Source organism: Antechinus flavipes, chromosome 2 (assembly GCF_016432865.1).
Source record: "Antechinus flavipes isolate AdamAnt ecotype Samford, QLD, Australia chromosome 2, AdamAnt_v2, whole genome shotgun sequence".
Classification (NCBI taxonomy): domain Eukaryota; kingdom Metazoa; phylum Chordata; class Mammalia; order Dasyuromorphia; family Dasyuridae; genus Antechinus; species Antechinus flavipes.
The window spans coordinates 195,402,361-195,424,354 of record NC_067399.1 but is presented as its reverse complement, the minus strand read 5'-3'; the positions used below and the strand labels follow the sequence as shown (position 1 = coordinate 195,424,354).

The 21,994-nt window shown below is 33.9% G+C and overlaps 1 protein-coding gene across 6 annotated transcripts in view; it reads right to left on the bottom strand.

Moving 5' to 3' along the window:
- The window catches only part of DCDC2C (doublecortin domain containing 2C), a 173,656-nt gene that overhangs the window by 97,362 nt on the left and 54,300 nt on the right, over positions 1 to 21,994 (bottom strand). For 5 of the 6 annotated variants that reach the window (XR_007950435.1, XM_051976064.1, XM_051976063.1 and 2 more), the window contains one exon: positions 11,089 to 11,131. Coding sequence is in view for 5 of the 6 variants with exons in the window: in XM_051976064.1 (XP_051832024.1) it covers positions 11,089 to 11,131 (43 nt within the window). In the remaining variant the exon portion in view is untranslated. The remainder of the gene's footprint in view (positions 1 to 11,088; positions 11,132 to 21,994) is intronic. The other variant, XM_051976061.1, reaches the window with a different exon arrangement.

Here is a 21,994-nt window from a genome sequence, read left to right as displayed (position 1 = left end):
CTGAAGCTTCTGTCAGAAAAAAAAAAAAAAAAAACATCAATTACCTCAACCTTGGTATGCAACTAGAAATCAGACACAAAAGTGTTAAATTTGGTTCAGCTTCCAAATTTTATATTAAGACATTTGTAATCAGGAATTCAATGCTCACAGATGCTGGTAATAATATTTTATTTCCCACTCTTTTCAGTGTGAAATGCCTGTAGGTTCAAATTTGACATCACAAATAACTTCGCATATATTTGAACAACTAGCAAGGAATAATATCCCTATATTTTCCAATCAAATTTAAAAACCCAATTCATTTAGTTGTAAATAACAAGATAGAAAGGTTTGATGAACATGGATCAATTGCAAGTCTTCTTTGAAGATATTAATTATAATTACAATTTGCTTCCCCCAAAGGTAAATGAATTTTATATACTCTTGTAGACTAAAAAGCTCCAGGGATATCTTTAAGAACAGGATTCAAATTTCCTATTAATTTTCTTAGTCTCCAAGCAAGCAATCACTGGGGAATTCAGATAATTTTAAATCTAGTTTAGCCAGAGTATGCATAAATGAATCAAGATACACAGCACAGAAACATCCTGGAACCAAATCTGAGTTCTCTACTTCAAAGTTCTCTTTAAAATGTGCTTTTCCCCATACAGACACAAGAAATTCTTTCAACATCCTTTCCATTAATACTGTAAGTCCTCCATCCTACTTCATAACAGCAGTTTGGCCTTAGCTACTTAAATTCCCTATCATAAATGTTTCAGTTCCAGCCCTCCCACCTCCCACCTCATGCTAGAATGCCTTAATCTTAGACCAAGTTCCAACAGAGTATATAGCCCCTGACAATGTTCAGTGAATAACTGATGATAGCCATGCCCAATGAATAATTGTGACTTGATATTAACCTTAGTTGGATATATTCCATAGAAATTTAGTTTGAGGACTCATTCTATTCAAAATTTTAAGAGTAGAAATTGATCGGTTTATAATAAACATTTCAAATGGTTTGTTGATAATTACAATTACCAATTTAAGAATTTTATTCTGAAATAGCAAACTCTTGAGACATTATCTTTACAGTATGTCACAGCAGAGAGGGCACCAGACTGGAAACAAAGAAACCTGAAGTTTATTCTTAGTTTTATTGGGCAATTCACTTAATGTCTTTAGTCTTCAGTTTTCACATCTGTAAAAAGAGGGTACTGAATAGTATCTCCATCAATTGAATCATTTCCTGATATATGTCTCTAATTTTATGTAATGATTTAATCCAACTGAGTTTTTGTTTATTGGTTTCATATACATATATGTGTATATATACATATATGTACACACATATACATGCACACATACACATATGCATATATGTATTCATACATGTGCATGTGTGTGTATACAGAAAGAGAGAACACACAATTATCTAGAATCATGGTTAATTTGTCATCCTAGAAGCACTCTACATATATGCTCCCAGGTATCATAAGTTGATATGTACTATGAATTTGATACTTGGAATAAACAAAATAAAGAAAGAAAAGTTCTAACACTCTTGGAAGGAGAAATGCACAGACAAAAAAAATATATTCACATTTAGAATCCTTAACTTTCATAGCCTATATTTCAGAGGAATTTTATATTCTTTTATATTCCATAATCTCTCAAGGTCTAAAAATATCACAATTCAAATCAAATCAGTTCCCCCAAATGATTAGAGCCTTACATCAAAGCATTATGCTGTGCTCTGTGATATAAAGATGAAAATGAAATAGTTTAAAAGATTATATAGAGCTTATCTTGTATAAGGTATGAAACCATGTTTCACATACACAAATTAAAAAATAATAATAATAACAAGAAGCCAAGTATAGTGGAAGCAAAGAAGCAATTGAAACAAATTACAAAATTTCAGAAGGGAAAGAATGCCTTTTCCCCTTTTCCTTCTATAATTTACTGATTTTATTTCCTTACTATTCCCTAAATAATACTTATTTAGTTCAGATAAAGAAACTAGGAATCCAAGTAGATATCATTTGATTTTAAATTCTAAAACATATAACCTTCATTTCCTATTTAAATAAAAATGTGGCTAACATCCCTTTTGTCCTTATTTTGTCTCAGAAAAGGCACATGCAAAGTTGACCTGTCTTCTCATCCCCAGAGATTCCGTTCACACTTGAGTTAAGCAGGACCCAAGTACCAAATTTTTTATAGTGCTTAGTTAGTGACAGTCGAGAAGGAAAGGGGAAAATTTTATTGCTGATAAAGTGAAATTTTATATTAGTGACTCAAACAGAATTACAAAGTTGATGCTTTAGAATATGTTAAGGAGAACTATGATTTTTTTCATATTGAGAAACTCTTAAGTGTGATAATTCTCTTCAATTATACATATTAAAAACTCATCTATATTTTATATTAGAACAGTGCTTTAATTCAGTTATTTTCCCATAATAATATAAGTAGTATGTGTTAGAGGTAGGACCTAAATATATGTCTCTCAGACTCCAAGGTTATCTCTCTTTATTCACTATACCATGCTGTCCCTCATTTGTCACTATACCTCTGTTTACAAATTCCTTAAGGTTGAAATTATAGAACATAGGATATCAGTGTCAGAAGAGACCTTAGAACATAGTGTGAAAGGGCTGAAAGGGACCTTAGAACAGTAGCATCATACTCAAATAGAAACATCTCTGTTGGCTGCATATTGACTTAGAAAATTACAATTACAAATTAACATTATGTTGTGCTATGTATTTATCTACTTTGTTAAAACATTTACTGGTTGCATTTTAATCTGATTCAGGCAGCATTGTGTAGTTGTCTCATGAGTTTGACACCTCTACCTTAAATTATATAATGTTAAAGCTGGAAGAGACCTTACTCTCTAATCCAACCCCCTTAATTTACATATGTGGAAACTGAAGTCCAGAGATGTTAAATAATTTGATCTCTGATTCTCTGATTCCAAGTCTGGCTCTTTTTCCACTATTCCATTCTGCTTCTCATTATCCTGTTTGTATCTTTATCATTGCCCATGAAAATAAATATAAATTTTACTTATAAAGGCAGAAAATTTGTTCTTATGGTGTGGTCTTTTAACTTCATTGTTTTAACCTTCCATTCTCTATTTAAAACCTATCATATGCAGAAAAGAAATCCAAGGAATTCTGTGTGTTTTGCTTGCTGTAGCAGCACTCTAAGACATATTATTAATTTCTATCCTGAACCTATTTCAATCAATCTTGTTATAGTTTAATGCTATTGTAATGGATTATCTTTCTTGAGCACATGAAAATCAGTTTCCCAAGATAATTTGGGCTGAATTAGATCATTTGTCTAATTGAAGAATAGTAACAACCTATCATGGAGTCAATCCATCCTCATGTATAAAATGACATGAGCTGCAGGCAAAAGGCATTTCACTTTTCTCCCAAGTGAATCTGTTGATTCCAAAGGGATTTGTGAGATTCCAATGCAAGATCTGAACATTTATTAAAATGGAAGCCTTGCTAATATTTGAACTTAGGCATTCATCTTTATGCTGCTGGAATATAACAAGGTACTCCTATTGTAAAGTAATGTTTCAGCCTAGGAATTATTAGCCTGAAAATGTCAATTCCAAAGCATTTATTTTACCCTGAATTTTTGTATATTGTAGTGTCCTTTATTAAAGTATAGGTCTTTTTTTTCACATATACTTATAAATGTATATGTGTAAGATGGCAGGAAAGCCAAGGAATTCAGTAGGTGGTTTTGAGGAGGGAAAGCATTGAAGACATGAGGCAGAGCCTGAAAAAATTCCTGGAGCTCAATAATAGAGGGCCTTGTTCATAGAACAGCCAGAATATGGCAGTATTGCTGGATCAAAGTATATTTGCGAGGGAGTAGGGTATAAGAAGACAGGAAAGGCAGGGGGAGGGGCTAACAGATATTGAAAAACAAAGAGAATTTTGCATCTGATACTGCATCTGAAACACAACAGGAAAGCATTGGAGTTTGTTGAATTAGATTTGTTTTTTAAGAAATTCATTTTGCAGGGACACTGATACATTGTTGGTGGAATTGTGAACACATCCAGCCATTCTGGAGAGCAATTTGGAACTATGCTCAAAAAGTTATCAAGCTGTGCATACCCTTTGATCCAGCACTGTTTCTACTGGGCTTATACCCCAAAGAGATACTAAAGAAAGGAAAGGGACCTGTATGTGTCAAAATGTTTGTGGCAGCCCTGTTTGTAGTGACTAGAAACTGGAAAATGAAAGGATGCCCATCAATCGGAAAATGGTTGAGTAAATTGTGGTATATGAATGTTATGGAATATTATTGTTCTGTAAGGAACGACCAGCAGGATGAATACAGAGAGGACTGGCGAGACTTGCATGAACTGATGCTGAGTGAAATGAGCAGAACCAGGAGATCATTATAATGATACTGTTTGAGGATGTATTCTGATGGAAGTGGACCTCTTTGATAAAGAGAGCCTTAATTGATCAAAGATGGACAGAAGCAGCTACACCCAGAGAGAGAACACTGGAAATGAATATAAACTGCTTGCATTTATGTTTTTCCTCCCGGGTTATTTATACCTTCTGAATTCAATTCTCCCTGTGCAACAAGAAAACTGTTTGGTTCTGCACACATATATTGTATCTAGGATATACTGCAACCCATTCAACATGTAAAGGACTCTTGCCATCTGGGGGAAGGGGTGGAGGGAGGGAGGGGAAAAATCGGAACAGAAATGAATGCAAGGGATAATGCTATAAAAAAAATTACCCTGGCATGCGTTCTATCAATAAAAAATTATTAAAAAAAAAAAAAGAAATTCATTTTGTTTTGGTTGAAAGGTAAAGAGATATTTAAGTCAGGAAGAACCAGCAAGATGTTGAAATAATTTAGGCATTAGATGATAGGATCTATACTAGAGAAGTGGTTTTGTCAGGAGAAAAAGTAGCAAATTTGAGAGATGATACAAAAGTGAAATTGACTGGCTTTGGCAACATATTGAATATAGGAGGGATTTGAAATAGTAAGAATTCCTAGTTTGTAAGCTTCGAAGGACTGGGAAGATGGTGTTATCTTTTCAATAAAAGGAAAGATAAGTGAGGGAAGGGTTTAGGGGGAAAGATAATGAATTCCATTTTTAATATGTTGAGCTTACTGAACATCCAGTTCAAGACATCTGAAAGTCAATTGGAACTGCAAAACTGGAGGTCAACAGGGCCAGGTAAGTAGATTTGAGAATATTCAGAATAGATGTTTATTAAATCCATGGGAGCTAATGATATCATAAACTGAAGAAGTACAGAGGGAGAAAATAAGAGGGTTTGAGACAGAACCTTGTGTAATATCTGCAGGTAGAACTAAGGATGAGGAGCCATTCAAAAGAGACTGAGGAAGAGCAATCAGAGAGGTAGAGAACCAGAAGAGAATAATGCCCCGCCTAAAAAAGAGAGAATCAAGGAAAGAATGATTAACAATATCAAAAGCTACAGAGACACAAAAAAGAATGAAATCCAGTTTTTTTTCATTAGTGCTATAAACTCATTGGAGAGAAAAGTTTTAGTGGAAGGATAAGGTCAGAAGCTGTATTATAAGAGGTTAAGAAGAGGAGACAAAGCGGAGGCTACTATTGTAAATGACCTTTTCAAGGAGTTCCTGCCTTGGTAAAAAGAAAAGCCATCTTATCATGTGAGGCAGGGAGAGGGAGGGGATAATGGCAGAAGACATCTGAAAGATTTGAGATGGGGAAGAGGGAAAAGGAGGAGCCTCATAGCAAATGGCTTTAGTTTTTCCGGAAAATATGAGACAAGGCTCCAGGGATTAGTCTAACTCTTAAAGCATATTTCGTAAGAGCACTACGGCTCCAGCTACTTGTTCCTCTGCCAATAGGAATGCTTCAATTTCAACATCCCTACCAAGTCTAAGCTACAATGTTCTAGCCTCAGACCAAGCTCCATCAGTGCCCAACCCTAGTTGAATCTCACCTCTTCCTCTTACTTCCACTCATTCATGATCAGAAAAGCAACCTGCTATTATCTGACACACTGCGATGTTATTAAGTTTGATGTGGAGGTAAGCTAGAAAAAAAGATAAATGGCTGCTGACCCACCTCATTACTTCTTCTACCAAACTCCCATCTATCCTAATCCAGTCACAGAAAATGGTACTGGTTCTTTAAAAGAATACAAACCACTTAGCAACAGTGAGGCTTTCTTATTCTTCTTAAAGTCTAACTGCTTCATTCAAATTCATTCCCAAAATCCATTTCATCTGTTAAATTCTTCTTTAAGGATGACTTTGTTAGCTTTAGCCTAAAAGGATTGCCTGGTATCAACTACTTCATTACTCAAAGGCTATTATCACCCAGCTTCCTCTGGCGTTCTGAGTCTGATTACAGTAACAAACTCTCTTTAACAAATTCCACCCACCCATCGGCACATAGTCTTAAATGTTAGATTTATATATGATTCCATGATTCAGCTAATATAATGTTTTTGCCACAATTTATAACTTCATGCCTTGGTAGAGAATATTCATAATCTGAAATGGTAGAGGGAGAAGCCACACTGACATCATAGAATATAGTACAATTCAAATCTTGCCATACAAATATTGAAGTGTGTGACTTCAGGCAAACTATGTAGGGCTTAGTATTCTCACTTAAAAAAAAAAAATGAGGGTAGACTAGATGACTTCTGAGGCCCCTTTCCTTCTCTACATGTATGATCTCATGAGGGACACTATATCTTTGAAAATATCAAAGTAAATAATCCTCTGGCAATCAAGCTTAAGATGCAGGGAAAAAGAAAGAGGAAGAGAATAAGTATATATTAAGCACTTGCTATGTACCAAGTACTATGCTAAGTTCTTTACAAATACTATCTCATTTGATCCTCACAACAATATATGAGGTAAATGGAGTCATTATCCCAATTTTACGGATGAGAAAACTGACACAGACAGAGGATGAGTGACTACTCAGGATCACCTACCTAAAAAGTATCTGAGGACACATTTGAGTTTTCCTGAGTCAGGGTCCAATACACTATTCACCTGACTATGCTAAGATTTCAGTGCAATTTTGTTTTCTTTCTCAGTTTTTTTTTCCTTCTTGAGCCGATTTTTCTTGTGCAGCAAAATAACTGTATAAATATGTATACACATATTGGATTTAACATATATTTTAACATATTTAACATGTTTTGGATTACCTGCCATCTAGGTGAGGGGCTGGGGGGAAGGAAGGGAAAATTTGGAATACAAGTTTTACAAGGGTCAATGTTGAAAAATTACCCATAGATATGTTTTGTAAATAAAAAGCTTTAATAAAAAAGGGAGGGGAGAAAAAAGAATAATGAAGTTAATAAAAAGAAACAAAATTAATTTAAAATATTTTTACTGAGTTTTAAAACAGCAAATTTAAAAAAAAATAAATAAATGTATATTTCAACATCTCGGGTAGTCAATGAAAATGTAAAAAAAAAAAAATTAGATTAAAAAGTTTAAACCTAATCTATTACCTTAATAAAAGCATCTGGGTTAACTAAATATGTGTGTATGTGTATATGTGTGTGTGTGTGTGTGTGTGTGTGTGTTTCAGTGCAAATATAAGCTATAAAGCATAATCTCATTCCCCCAAAATTACTTCTCTATGCACTTCTTATTTCTCCTAATAGATTGTAAACTCCTTGAGGGTAGAAAAATTTTTATATTTATCTTTGCATTCCCCCAAACACAATGCTTTAACATCTTAGGCACTTAATAAGAGTTTATCTCTTCAGAGTTTTTGTTTGATTTTGTTTTTATACAAATGCATGGTAGGCAACTATTCTAAAACATGTAATCTTAAAGAATTGCCTGAGTTACTGAAAAGTTAAGTGACTAGCCAAGCCATTAAGTGTAGGAAATAACATTTGAACTCAGTTATCTTGCCTCAGAGGACAATTACTTATGGATTATGACATATCGATTCTTACAAATCTTACATCTTATTTTCTCCATAAGATGGCTCACTCCTTGCTTCTTTCTCTTTTTCATCAAATTCTTCTCCCTCTAATTAATTGTATATCTTAAGCTCTTTCCCACAATCTTATACTTCAGAAATCTGATTCCTGATTATCTCCTTCCAATTCTCCTCACTTAATTACCATGACAGCAGCAAAATTAGTTATAAGGAACAGGCGTCATCATTCACTTCCAGGCAAAATTTTATCCAGTTCAAGTGCATCCAAGCATTAGCACTCAGTGATATCTTACTGTTTTATTCATAAAAGAATACTTGATGATGATGTAAGACTCTTTCTACAATAGGACTGCATTGGGCTATATCTTCCCATAAAATATATATTTTGCTAAAAGAAAAAAAATGTATAGAAATGCCATCTAGATTTAGCAAATGTTACACATTTGTGATTTTTGCAAAGAAAGGCCAAAGTTGGTTTTAACCAAATATTTTCATCTGAACTTTGAATGGGAATTGAAAACATCATTTTTTTGTTGTTGTTGCAATTTAAAATCCCAAAATGTCCATGTTTTCACAGAGAGTTTTCAAGACATAGAGAGCCATAGAAATCTCAGATGATATCTGTTGCTGGATATCTATTTGGGGCACATATAAGACTTCCCAAACAGAAAAGCCCATTCAGAGATCATATTGGCTTAGAATTACAAACATCTCCATTCCCCAGAGCAGAGATTTTTAACCTGTGATAGATGGAGCCCAATATGATCACTCGAGATTTTGGAAGATCTTTAAACTTGGAAGGGAAAAAAAAAATCTTTATTTTCACTAAACCGCTAACTGAAATTTATAATTTCTTTCAATTATTTACAAATATTATTCTGAACAGTCTAAAGATATTATCAGACAACCAATGAAGTCTGAACCTCCCCTCAAAAAAAAAAAAAGGTTAAGAACTCTTGATCTATATGGATTTTTTACATTTTTCATCAGATAGTGTGAAATATTCTGAAAAGATACTTGAAAATTGGCAGAAGCAATCTCGAATATAGTGTAGAGTTTGATATATTTGCTTTGGATCTTGGAAGTGAATGAATTCTTCAGGAAAGAGAAAATTAAAAATAGAAGGGTGATAATGAGAGCAAGTTGCTATATTGTACTGCTTCCCAATCCTGAACCAAGACTCAGATTAAAGACACAGAGAATCTAAATCTAACAAAAGGTTCAAAAAGGAATTTCTATAAAGTTTGTTCTATAAAATTTCAAAGAGGGAGCTAAGAATTTCTAAAGTAGATGTTTCCTGAACTATAGACATAGCCAGTGGGAACCCTCTCTAACCATCCATTTTCTTCTCTCCATCCAGGGAGCAGAATCCAAGTCTAAAAGCGTCATGGTGGCATCCGATCTTCCCAAAAGTCTCCTAAGTTAGTCTTAAGTTTTTCCAACGGGTCAAAAATCTTGCTGAGAATAAAGCTGAAAGTTATGGATAAAAGATAAAAGTTTGATGAAAAGAAGAGTGGATTTGAAATCAAGATATTGTATAACTACCAATTACTAACTGTATAAGTTTAAGTCATTGTTACCTTAATCATCTTACCTCTCAGTTTCCTCATCTGTTAAGTTCATTTTAAAGGATTAAATTAGATGATTGATAGGATCCCTTGAACTTGTGGGGAAAAGGAATTAACTTTTAATCTTATTTTAGATACTTGCTATCATTATGACTATTGGCAAGTCACATAACATCTTCTCAGCCTCAGTTTCCTCATAAATAAAGTAGCAAGCTAACCTTAAAGTTTTAACATGTAACATACAATAATTCTAACATATATCATGTTAGTTATCATGACTATCTTATTTCCCAAATTCTCATACCCAATGTGTAAAAAATTTTGCTAATGGTTAGAGCTATCTAAAAGTAGAATGAACTTCCTAAGGAGATATGGACTTTTCCATCACTGGAGATCTTTCACACCGATAGATGACTACCTATTAAAAATGTTATTCAAAAGGATTGCTGTTCAAGTCTGGGTTGAATAACATGAAATCTGAGGCTTTCGCCACCTCTGAAAGTCTGTGGTTCTGTGAACTTATTTTCCATAAAAAAGAGTGGTATATTATTCCTCTGAAGATTCAAATAAGAACATGCCAAAAATACTAGCCACAATGAAATTTTTAAATATAATGGAGACCTAACAGCCTGGATTTGTTAAGCCATATATCAAAGTATAATAAACTATTGATCTTTCCACTATTCCAGAATTCAAATACCCATAATGCATAAGGTTAGCCTAACATTGTTAATCAGCTTCATGGAAGAGATAGAACCTGAACTAGATATTTCAGAATATAACCATGCACATACCTATATTGGATATCTCCAGAACATTATTCCTTTTCATAAAATATCTATAATGTAAGTTAATTTTATTAATGTTCCCTTCTGCTGCCATTGCTTGGTGCAAGAGTGACCCTGGACGTTCAAAGGTTGAGTAAGCCCAAGGTCTGAAAGATCCTAATGTGCTAGAAAAGCTAAAGTGTATGCATGACTATGGACTATATATCTGCTATGCAAGGATTAGCCTAGCTAATTTAGGGGAGTTTATTGACTGAAGAATTATTTTGGCCAGAACAATTCATAAAACTATATATACATGTTAAAACGTTAAAAAAAAGTTACAATCTTATCAATAGAAGTATCTAAGCATAGAAATCATGGCTCTTTGGAATCTTAAAGGATGATTTAGGTGACTGCAGTATATTTGTTTCTCACTCTAATATAAGTAATAGCATAACCTTGACTATGAAAATCTTCTTTCCAAACAGGCACTATTCCTCAAGGTCATATTAGATGGAACTAGGAAAACTCTAGTGATAGAAGCCTGTTTTCAGGGACAATGATGAACATGGAGTAGAATTCAGACTACTGAATCTTAGAATGACTAAGCTAATAACTTGTTCAGAGTTTCTAATTAGATTAAAAGCAAAAAGATGGTTATTGTCCATCTGTTTAACCAAAATGTTTAGTAATTTTCCTGAAGTAGCCACATAGATGAGATAGACAGATAATTACAGATGGTAGAAATAAATGCTTCTAAGAATTATGTTTTTTAAATAATACTTACTTTTCTGTTTCTTCGCATGATCTTTCTAAATTCAGCATACCTTCTGAAAAACAAAGTTTATGTGTCAGATAGAAGTTCAAAATACCTTAAATATGTATTTTATTAAAATATTCACAAAAACTTCTCCCTGGAACACTAAACCCAATGGTCACAAATAAAACTAAATGATGTTGCTGTTTCAGTGGCTTAGTATTTTTGACCATCATACCAAGAGCCAAGGACTTAACAACACAGAAAGCAAAAATGCTTGACCACTATCCTCAATCTTTGCAGTAAGCACTATTAAGGGCAGTGAGACCAAAAGGGGCAGGGGGGAGGCTTAATGGTGACATAAGGGATTTAAGATGGAAATTATGAAGTTATTACTTATAGAAACTGATAGAGCCTGAGGAAGCTATTGAAGTCATCTACAGAACATCTTTCTGGAGATTTGTCCATAAAGATAAGATTCTTATGACCAAAGGCTTTTTCATTTATAAAATGAGTGAACTCAACAACGATACTGTATGAGGATGTATTCTGATGGAAGTGGATTTCTTCGACAAAGAGATCTAACTCAGTTTCAATTACTCAAGGATGGACAGAAGCAGCTACACCCAAAGAAAGAACACTGGGAAATGAATATAAACTGCTTGCATTTTTGTTTTTCTTCCCGGGTTATACCTTCTGAATCCAATTCTCCCTGTACAACAAGAGAAATGGCCGGTTCTGCACACATATATTGTATCTAGGATATACTGTAACCTATTTAACATGTATAGGACTGCTTGCCATCTGGGGGAAGGGGTAGAGGGAAGGAGGGGAAAAATCGGAACAGAAGTGAATGTAAGGGATAATGTTGTAAAAAAAATTACCCTGGCATGGGTTCTGTCAATAAAAAGTTATTTTAAAAAAATAATAATAAAATAAAAAATAAATAAGTAAAATGAGTGAACTAAATAAATCTCCAGGAGCCTTCCCATATCCAAATCCTATTTAATAAAAACCTTGGAATAATTTAAATATCATGTGACCTAAAGACAAGAACTTGGCTATCTCAAGATCTCTTCCAATTCTAACGTTCTCTCATTTTCCCTTATCAAAGTTCTGCAAATACATTCTTTAGCTAGAAGAGATGCAAAGATGATCATCCTATAATATGTATATATATGATTCCTATGTCTATAATTTCTAAAAATTTAGCTATAAACTCTTCCAAAATGAAACCAAAAATTTTACACTGTACGAGATGGAATAATTATCTCTTTAGTTCTAGAATGGACCTCAGAAACCATCCAATGTAATCCCTTTATTTTAATGGTTAGATAATTAAGTAATTTAATAACTCTTGTATGTTACTCATAAAACACTTTCTTGTCCTGTGATACCCAGATAGAAGAGCAATTCTTTTGTCCTTTTTTTCCCCTTGAATGTTAAATCATCTTAATCTCTTAATTACATTGTTTGAACATGAAAAAAAGTCATCTCAACTTGTGTGTATATCTGTATTATCTCCTTTGAAGTATCAACTTTGTAAAACTAGAGAGCTTGACTTTTTATTCATTCTTTCACTCAATGATCATTTACTAAGTACCTACTATATGCAAAACACTTTAAGAGCAAGAGAAACTATAAAAATAATTAAGATATGACTTCCTCCTATGCTCATAATTACAATCCATTAGTGGAGATAGAGATTTGATGCATGTACAAATATGCAATAACTACATGAATGCCATTTACATGGTCCATACCAATATAATCTTAATACTAGAACACACAAAGTAGTCTAAAGATTTGTACTATACTAAACTCTGTGCTACACTTTTAGGATGCAATAAGCATATTCATATTACAGAAATAATTTTACTCATCTTATCTTAAGGTTGAATTTGATTCCCAGTGACTGGCATTTATAATCTTCCCTATGAACTAACATAGTAAAATGTGATTGCCTCTTTGAAGTATAGCTTTTCAGATATATTTGTATGTATATCTTAAGATATCTTGTCTTGATGATATCTTAAGATATTATATACCCATTTTATATGTGATATTTAAAATATATATGATGCATGACATGCCATGTATATATGTATCTGATACTTTATATATCATATATATTTTATTTATATATGTATATATACATATCTTTTAGATGCATATGCATATATACACATGTATTTGATAAGCTATACATACAAATGTAAGTCTCTAAAGTATAACTTGTTAAAGATATATGTGCACATTTGTGTTTATTTAGACATTTAAAAGATAGGTGTGTGTATATATATATGTAAAAGATACATATGTATATATTTACATATATACATTTGATAAGATATTTTTCAGTGACAATAATTTTTGCATGTTTACTTGCCAGATGAATGTAAATGGAGATATATATATATATTACATACACACACACACACACACATAAGTGCACACACATATATAGCAAGTATATAAAGTAATATTACTTACAACGTACAAAATGTTTCAAGATAAATGGAAGATGAGTACTCCCAGATGCTTCCATCCTTGATAGTCACTTTTCTACTAAAGAATATGTGCTTAAAATCCAGCTATTTTATCATCAAAACTTTATGTTTATCTGATCCATTCAATATGATAAATATTTAATAAGCACTTCCTATATGCACAGTGCATGATGCTGGCCTAGCAGGATAAAAAGGCAAAAATTAAATAACCCCTGTACTAAAGGGACAAGGAATATTTCACAGAAAAATAAATACAAAGTAATTTCAAGAGGTAGAAAGAGAAAACTCAGGAAAGACCTCACAGCAGAAGTAGCACATAGGCTGAATTTTGAAGGAAACTAGAAATGATGAATAAGAGAGAGAAGTGACAGAATATCCTCATGAAAAACTGTACAAAGAGTGATGGAATATCACATAAGTGTGTGTGTATATGTCTGTGTGCATATATAGATATACATACTCATATATATTATCTAATCCTCACCACTATAGGCAGGCTACATATTATTTTCACATGTTTTGTTGTGAGGCTTTTGCAGTTTATTTTTTAGAATTTTTATAGTTTTTTTTTTTTTTTTACCTTTTTTACACTGAAATTCAGGGAGGAGATCATAAGTGAATCAAGATTATATAGGTATTAGCAAAATTGAGATTAGAACCTATATTGTTTAAATCTTACTTAAGGGTCAGCACTATACCACGTCATCACTTGGAAAAATACATCATAGTCATAAATTTAGAGCTGGAAAGAATCTTAAAACTCATTAAATCCATCTCCTTTATTTTACAAATAAGGAAACCAAGTCTCCAAGAAGTTAGTAACTTGCCCAGGATCACACAAACAATAAATATGAGAGCCAAGATTTGATCTAAAGACCTCAGACTCCAATTCTGGTGTTCTGCCATCCTAGTATTCAAGAATAGATGTGACCTCAAAGTAGAGTAACCAAAACAACAAGATAAGTTTTCTTTAGAAATCAATTAGCATTTACCACATATCTACTGGGTGAAACATTGTACTAAGTGATATAAATATTAAAAAATGTAAAAAAAAAAAAAAAAACCATTTCTGTTTATAAGCAACTCAGATTCCAGCAAATGAGTGAAAAAGGAGGGGACAAGAGTACATAGAGAAAGGACTGCTCAACTTAATTCTACAGCCTTAGCTAATCCTGTAAGGACAGTATTTGCATATTATCCTGTGACAGGAAAAGAGACAGTCCGCAATCAACTAAGTCAATCAATGTAATTAGTGGATGAGGAGACATATCTGAGCTTGTCAGGCAGGCTGGCAAGGGCCCCAGCCACCTGGCTGGAAATCAAATTGCCAGAGGACTAACCATCAAGAGACTTACAGCACTAGGTTATCTTAAAGAGGTTTCATTGCAAAAATATGTCCTAGCCTAAAGTAGATAATATAAAATAACATAGGCCAACATGAGGACAGGATCTCCCATGGAGAAACCCACCCTAGGTACTATGCCCACAGTGGTATTTCACATTTTCTAAATTTACTTTCGACTGCAGAGAAGGCCCTTTCTGAACACAACTAAACTAAATAAATATATAAGCCAATCACCCACACACTCTGACTATGCTACAAATAGGCTGACCAACTGAAAATCATCCATCCATTGCCACAATCAGATGGAAAATGACAGATATTTTTCTTTCTTTGATAGAATGACCATTAAGAAACTTGACAGAAAAAATAGCCATAGGAAAAGTCACCAGCAAACCCACTAATGCTTCCACTATATTTCAAACACACCAATCAAGGCCAAGCAATCTGCAGCCCACAATTCCACAGAGAGACTTTACAGGAACTGCTTAACTCAGCAGAGCCTGAAAGACAGGAAAACCCATCACAGGGTGAAAATGGGGAGTCAATGCCTATTTGTTCTAAATTACATGAGATACAGGCTCAAGCCAGGAGCCCTCAGGCGAGGCCTTTCTGGGCAGCGTGAGGCAGAGAGCTAGGATTCCAGTATAGTGCTATAAAGGAATCACAAGATAGAGTCATAAAGGCAGGGTGGCGGGAGTGGGAGAGGACTGGCTTTCACATCAATAGAGGCAAGTGCTGGTTCCATTGTTATCACTTTGATATATCTCCAATCATCTCTATGCAAATACTTCCTTCAACAATGCTGCTCACAACCCATTGCTGACTCTCATCCGTGTCCTCCCCTAAATCTTGCAGAGGGTGCCAAACCAACAAAGTGTGCTGGAGCCCTTCTTCTTGATATTTCATAGATATACCAGTGGTATCTCATCACTTAGGACAGTGGTTGGCACTTAGCAGGGTTGCTTAATAAATGTAGTTGTAATGGGCTGAAGCTGAGCAGATGCACTGGCTAATTAGCAATTGGACAATAAGAAAGAATGGCCTCACCCACTTTCTGTGCAAGTTTGATCTGCTGTAGAGGATTTGATGGGTGGAGTGTGTGAGAGCCAAAGGCACTGGGGCCAGATTCGTGTTGCGATTGCTCTCACTTCATATGGCCATTCCCTTCACCTCCACAAAGAATAAAGGTCAAGGACTTTGGCTTATCCCAACTCTGGCTGATTTTAAAATACTCTGGGTGCTAAATGTCGTCATCATATGTAACTGTCCAGTAGTTACTCTTATTCTTGAAAATTAAGTCACCTCTTCTCTCTAAATCTTAGTTCCCTTATTTGCAAAATGGAGATAAATATATTTCTAAAGTCAATTTCTGAATTTGCTGTAAGGAAAACACTTTGTAAAGTATCATGTGATTTCTTTAACCAGATCTATGATTTTATTGATATAAGGAACTCCCAGGAAGGAAATTCCCTTTGCCAATACAGATCAACACTTGCTTGAGAGATGCCAAGGCATTATGACATACTGTCATTTGCTTAAGGTCACAAAATCAATCAAGAATTTCCTCTGAGGCCAGCTTCTCTATTCACTATTTGTCTGACTTGCCTCTCAAAAAGAAAAAGTCTTGCCATTCCAAAATACATGAAATGTTAAGATTCTCAAGACAGGCCCCCTTCCATTATGTAAAGATATTATTCCACGAAAACCATATTCCAGCATCTCAGTGTGAGTTAAATTTGATTTCTTCAAAATTCTACTAGCAAAAATTGAGGCAATCTCAAATGTAGGCTACAACCCTGATGTGAGGACTCTTGAAAAGGAAAAAGCATGTACAATTAGTTGCAATTAGTATAAATAATAATTTTTCTGAATAGGTTGTATGAATTATCATTGTATAGTTCCATTTGGATAAAAATAATTACCATGTTACATAATTTTAACTTCAAGTAATGCTGTCTCAAATATATGCAACCACTATACAAAGTTTCATTATTCACACTAATATGACCTAGCTATACAGGAGAGATAGAGCACTGAATAAAAGGCCACATAGCTTTATACATGCCAGATTTAGGAAGAAAGGATATCTTATATTTAAACTAATGCAGCAATAGAATCATACATTTCAAGCTAGAAGGAGGCTTAGAAGTCATCTAGCTAGTCTAAGCCCATTATTTTAGCGATGAGATATTAAAGATTAAATTATTTGTTAGATCATACAGGATATAACAAGAAGCCAGGACTCAAATCCAGGTCTTCCAACTTCCAAACATATATCCTTCCTAGTACAGTATATTTAAAGTTATTTGACCAAAATGTATGGTCTAAGTAGCCTAGCTTATATACTATATGTAAAATTCAAGGTTTTGATGCGAGTTTTACTCCCAATTAAATTTTTTTAAAAATCTTCTCTCCTTGAGGTGGGTCAAAAAGTCAGCTTAGATGAGGAGCCATATGGCCAGTCTGGGATTATGAGCAATTCAAGAGGCCCTTCAGGGTTTATTTTGGGATTTTCAAAGCTAAGAGTTTTGTGCTGAAAACTGACTGCATTTAAAATTAAATCAATGAATGGTATAGTTGTTTATCACTAAATATACTCTCACATGAAATTCAATTCAATTTAGCCAAAATTTATTATTCCCCTATCATGTACCAGGCATTGTGCTAGCGGATGAAGACAATACAAATAGCCCAATTCTTCTCCCAAGGAACTTGCAATCTAGTATGACTTCTTCAGAAATGACTTTCAGGCATTAACAGCAAAAGCACAGTGGAATAAAATAAAAGAGCCAGGGAAAGTGCTCTAGGAAAAATCAAAAAGAAATAACACATTCAATTTAGACTCCAAGAAGAAAAGCCTCTTGGAGAAGATGGTCCATGAAGAGAAGGTCAACCTTGACCATTCAATAGGTCAAGATGAGAAGGGAGTGTACTATGGGCATAGGGAATACAGGATCATGAATTCAAGACACTGAAGGGAAGATAAGCCATCACGTTTGACTGTAATAGGGTAAGGAAAGAGTGGTGCAATGAAATACAGATTGAAGAGCAGGTTAGAGCCAAATTGTAGAAGGCCTTAAATGTAAAGCTAAGGAATCTATATTTTATCCCATATATTTTTAGTAGAGAAACAGCATTATCAGTTCTGTGTTTTAGGAAAACTATAGAAGTAGCTCTATAGAAATGACTAGATAAGAAAGAAAATGGAGTTAGGAAAGAAATAGGGATAAAGGCTGAGTTCTTTGATCACATTTGTACATGGAACTAATGAGGAAATGCCTTCTACCAATAGACATTGACATCATCTCTGCAACATGAGGCTTTAAGAGTTTAAGTGAATTCCTCAGAAGCATACAACCAATATGTATAGAAAGTAGGACATGAATATCTTCCTATATTCCAAGGCTAGCTCTCTATTCACTTTACCATAGAGCTTTCTCACTAGAGGCAGAAACTAGTCAAAAGTTATCACAAAACACTTTGAAAGATTTAATAACTGAAATCAACACAATATATAACTCATCACTATTCCCAGGGGGGCTCATGATTAAACACACCGTACATCTCCTGATAGAGAGGAGATATACTCATATTAAAGCATATTTTTTTTTATCTTGATTAACTCAGGAACTCATTTTGCATGACTGTACATAATTGTAACAAGTTTTATTTTTCTTGATTTCTCAATGGATGTGAGAAATAGAAGAAAAAAATCAGAATTTTTAAATAAAAATTAAATTTTTAAAAATTTTACAAATTTAAAAAACAAAAAATATTACAATAGTCCAGATAACAAATGATGAAAAAAAATTGCGATAATAACTTCAACTATAGTCTCATTAACAGGGTCATAAGTAGACTTTTTGTACCTAGAACAAGTCTGGGTAGAGGAAAAAAAAAAAATAAAGCAAGAAGAATTCACTCAGGGTGCAGCCACCAAAGGTAGGAAATATTCCCCAAGATAATACATTCACTACCTTCTAAATTTTGGACTCCCTCGGGAGAAAGTAACTATTGTCCTGACCTGGTTATTCCTCTACTCAATAGTACTAAAGTTCTTAAATTAAGACAGTTTTTTTCCTATGTTTTCCTAACCAGTTAATATTCTCAAAATAAAAATCAGAAAGGGGGCTTTCTGAGTTCATTTCCTTCTGCTTTGATAGATGAGATTAAGAAGATTGAAGTTTGCTCTCTGCTCAAAAACCTATATCATAAAAAAAAGAGTGGCCAAACTGGGCAGAAAATGTATTCTAAATTAAAGCACACGCTCTAGGAATCTATCTGCTTGACTACAGTGAAATTTCCTTACAGATGTTTCATCTGTGATTCTGTCCTCACCCCATAAATCAAACTGCTTCATTACATTGCTTTTAAAGGACAGTTACTTTCAAGTAAGGCTCTCAGGAGAGAGATGAGGAAACAGGCTCTTGGGTTACAAAACTGTTAGTGCATGGTATTGGGGAAGCAAATCTAAGCTCAACTGGATAAGCTTTTTTGCCTCAAGGTAAAACCATTAGGCATACCTCATGCATGACTTTACAAGAGGAACACTGACCATTACTCATATTTAATTATAAGTTCCTATTTGACCTAGTCTATAACCCAAACCTTAGAATGACTGAGTTATCAAAGGGAAGAAAAGGCAGTTGCCTTTTTCACAAACAATGGAATTGTAATTCCTTGTCATGTGTCCCATACTTCCAGCACTTTCATTTCCATAAAGATTCTCATAAACCTCCGTCCAATGAAACCATTTAGCAAAGTCTAGAAAACAATAAATCAAAGTTTTATTCAGTATGAGCATTGTCGACCACTGTAAGCTCAGAATTTTAGACAAACCTAATCAAATCAACTAAAGAAAGAAGAATTTTTAAAGTAGAAGGAACATGAGATATAGAAAAGCAGTCCTGGGTTCTTGTCCTAACTCTATTACATACTAGTAATATAACCTTAAATAAAGTTTATCATCTCTCTAGCCTTCAATTTCCTTATCCATAAAATGAGTGGTTTAGACTAGATGATCCCTAAGGATTCTGCCAGGTCTAAAATTATATTGTTGACTATGAAAGTGGCATTTCTGTTATCCTGTGGATCACCTGCAATTGTGATTCTTCTGAGATTGTGGTGTTCCAAGATTCTGAACTATATAGCCACACTAAAGAAATACTGATGTTAGAGGATGGACTTATTTATTTAGTTAGCAGCTTGTCTTCATTGCTCTCATGTGTGTTGTATGTTAATAAGCTGTAACATACTGCTCTCAATGAGGTGTGTAAGAAGTGGCATAAAACAATTTTGGTTCCAAGAACAGAAGACAAAAATATAATTCCCACTTGTCATACAGAGTGAGGCTACAAGTGCAGAATGTTATAAACATCATCAAAATCATTTTGGGGTCATTTTTATTAACTATATTTTGCTTTTTTGTTAAGGCCAATTCTATTGGGGGGGAGGAAGAAGAATACCTGGAAACAGTGATGGTGTAAAAATATAAGTCCAATAAATAAGAGATATGGCACAAGAATGGAAAAGGGCACACAATGTGTCTTAATTTTCTAAAAAGGAAGAGTCCTGCAAACTATAAGCAATAGGATTGACGTCAAAATCTTGGAAAGATTTTTTTGACCAGTTTACTAAAGAAACAAGTAATGAACATGTAAAAAAAATGAAACAATTTGAGAGAACCTATATTGTTTCATCCAAACAAATCATTATAGATGTATTTCTCCTTTTTGATTGATTATTTGATTAGTACATAAAAGGAAATGATACAGATATAATTTACCCAGATTGTAGTGATGAACTTGATAAAGAATTTCATCTATTATTATGGATAAGATAGAAAAACATGGACCACATAAGGATAAATTAGATGAATTCAAAACTAAAATGATAAACTCAATTATTAATGGATCAATGACAACTTGGGATATTCCCAGGGATCTAGGCTTGGCCCTATACTGTTATGAGTCAGAACTTGAAACAAGGTGTTAACTCAATGGAATTGATAGAAACAATGCTTGTTTACACCTTTGAGAGTTCACACATTGGAGTTCACAAGTTGGGAGATATCCAAGTTTACACCTCCCACAATCCCACTCTCTCAGAGGAAGAGTCAACCTTTGGGTTTCACACCTTTAAGAGATCATATATAAGAAGCTCTCAGTCTCAGTGAGGGTCTGTTGGAGATTGAGAAGCCAGGAGTTGGAGTTGAGCTAGAAGTAGAAGCTGGAAGAGCTAAAAAAAACAAGCTACAAGAGCTCTTGGAACAAGGAGGGAGATAAGTTTCTAAGAAAACTAATTGGGGCTATTTTGGAAGAGACAATAAAAGATTTGAACTTTTTTCAGCTGGCTGCATTTGAAGTGATTATTGATCTGAACTGAAACGAAGGCTGCCTCTAGAAACCTCCCCAAGAAACCTGCTCCCAGAGAACGATCATATTCTAGAAAAAAAGAACACCACCACACTATACTATATAATATTTTTATCAATGACTTGGATGAAGGCATGCTTTCAAATTTGCAGATGGCACAAAGCTTGAAGGGATAGTTAGAATATTGAATGACAAAGTCAGGATCCAAAAAAGAAATTAAAATAGAAGCACTATAACCAAAGCAATAATCCTAAAACCCAATTTTTTTTTAATTGACCATGTCATTGTCCTGTATAAAAGACTCCAGGGCTCCCATTTCATCTAGGATGAATGTGAATGTTCAAAAGGATATCAGAGATGAGTGGGTCTGTAATCACTATGTGAACTATGAAATATTCACGAACTGTTTGACTTTAAGCAATTTTCACTTAGATTAAATCCCAAAGTTGGTGGTGTCTTGATGCTATTCTGAATTATCCAAATCAGGCATTTGGGTTCCTGCAGAAACTCAAAAAGAAAAGTTCTCACCTGGATTCTGGAGTTCTGCCCAAATATTACCTTAAACAAGTATAAAAAAAAATGTTCAAAACAGAAAATTTTGAGATTTAAAACATCCATCCCAAATATGTTTTTAAGAAAAAAAAACTTAATGCTACTTCATTATAAATTATCAAATTTGGCTTTAAAGAAATGGAAAGATATAGCTC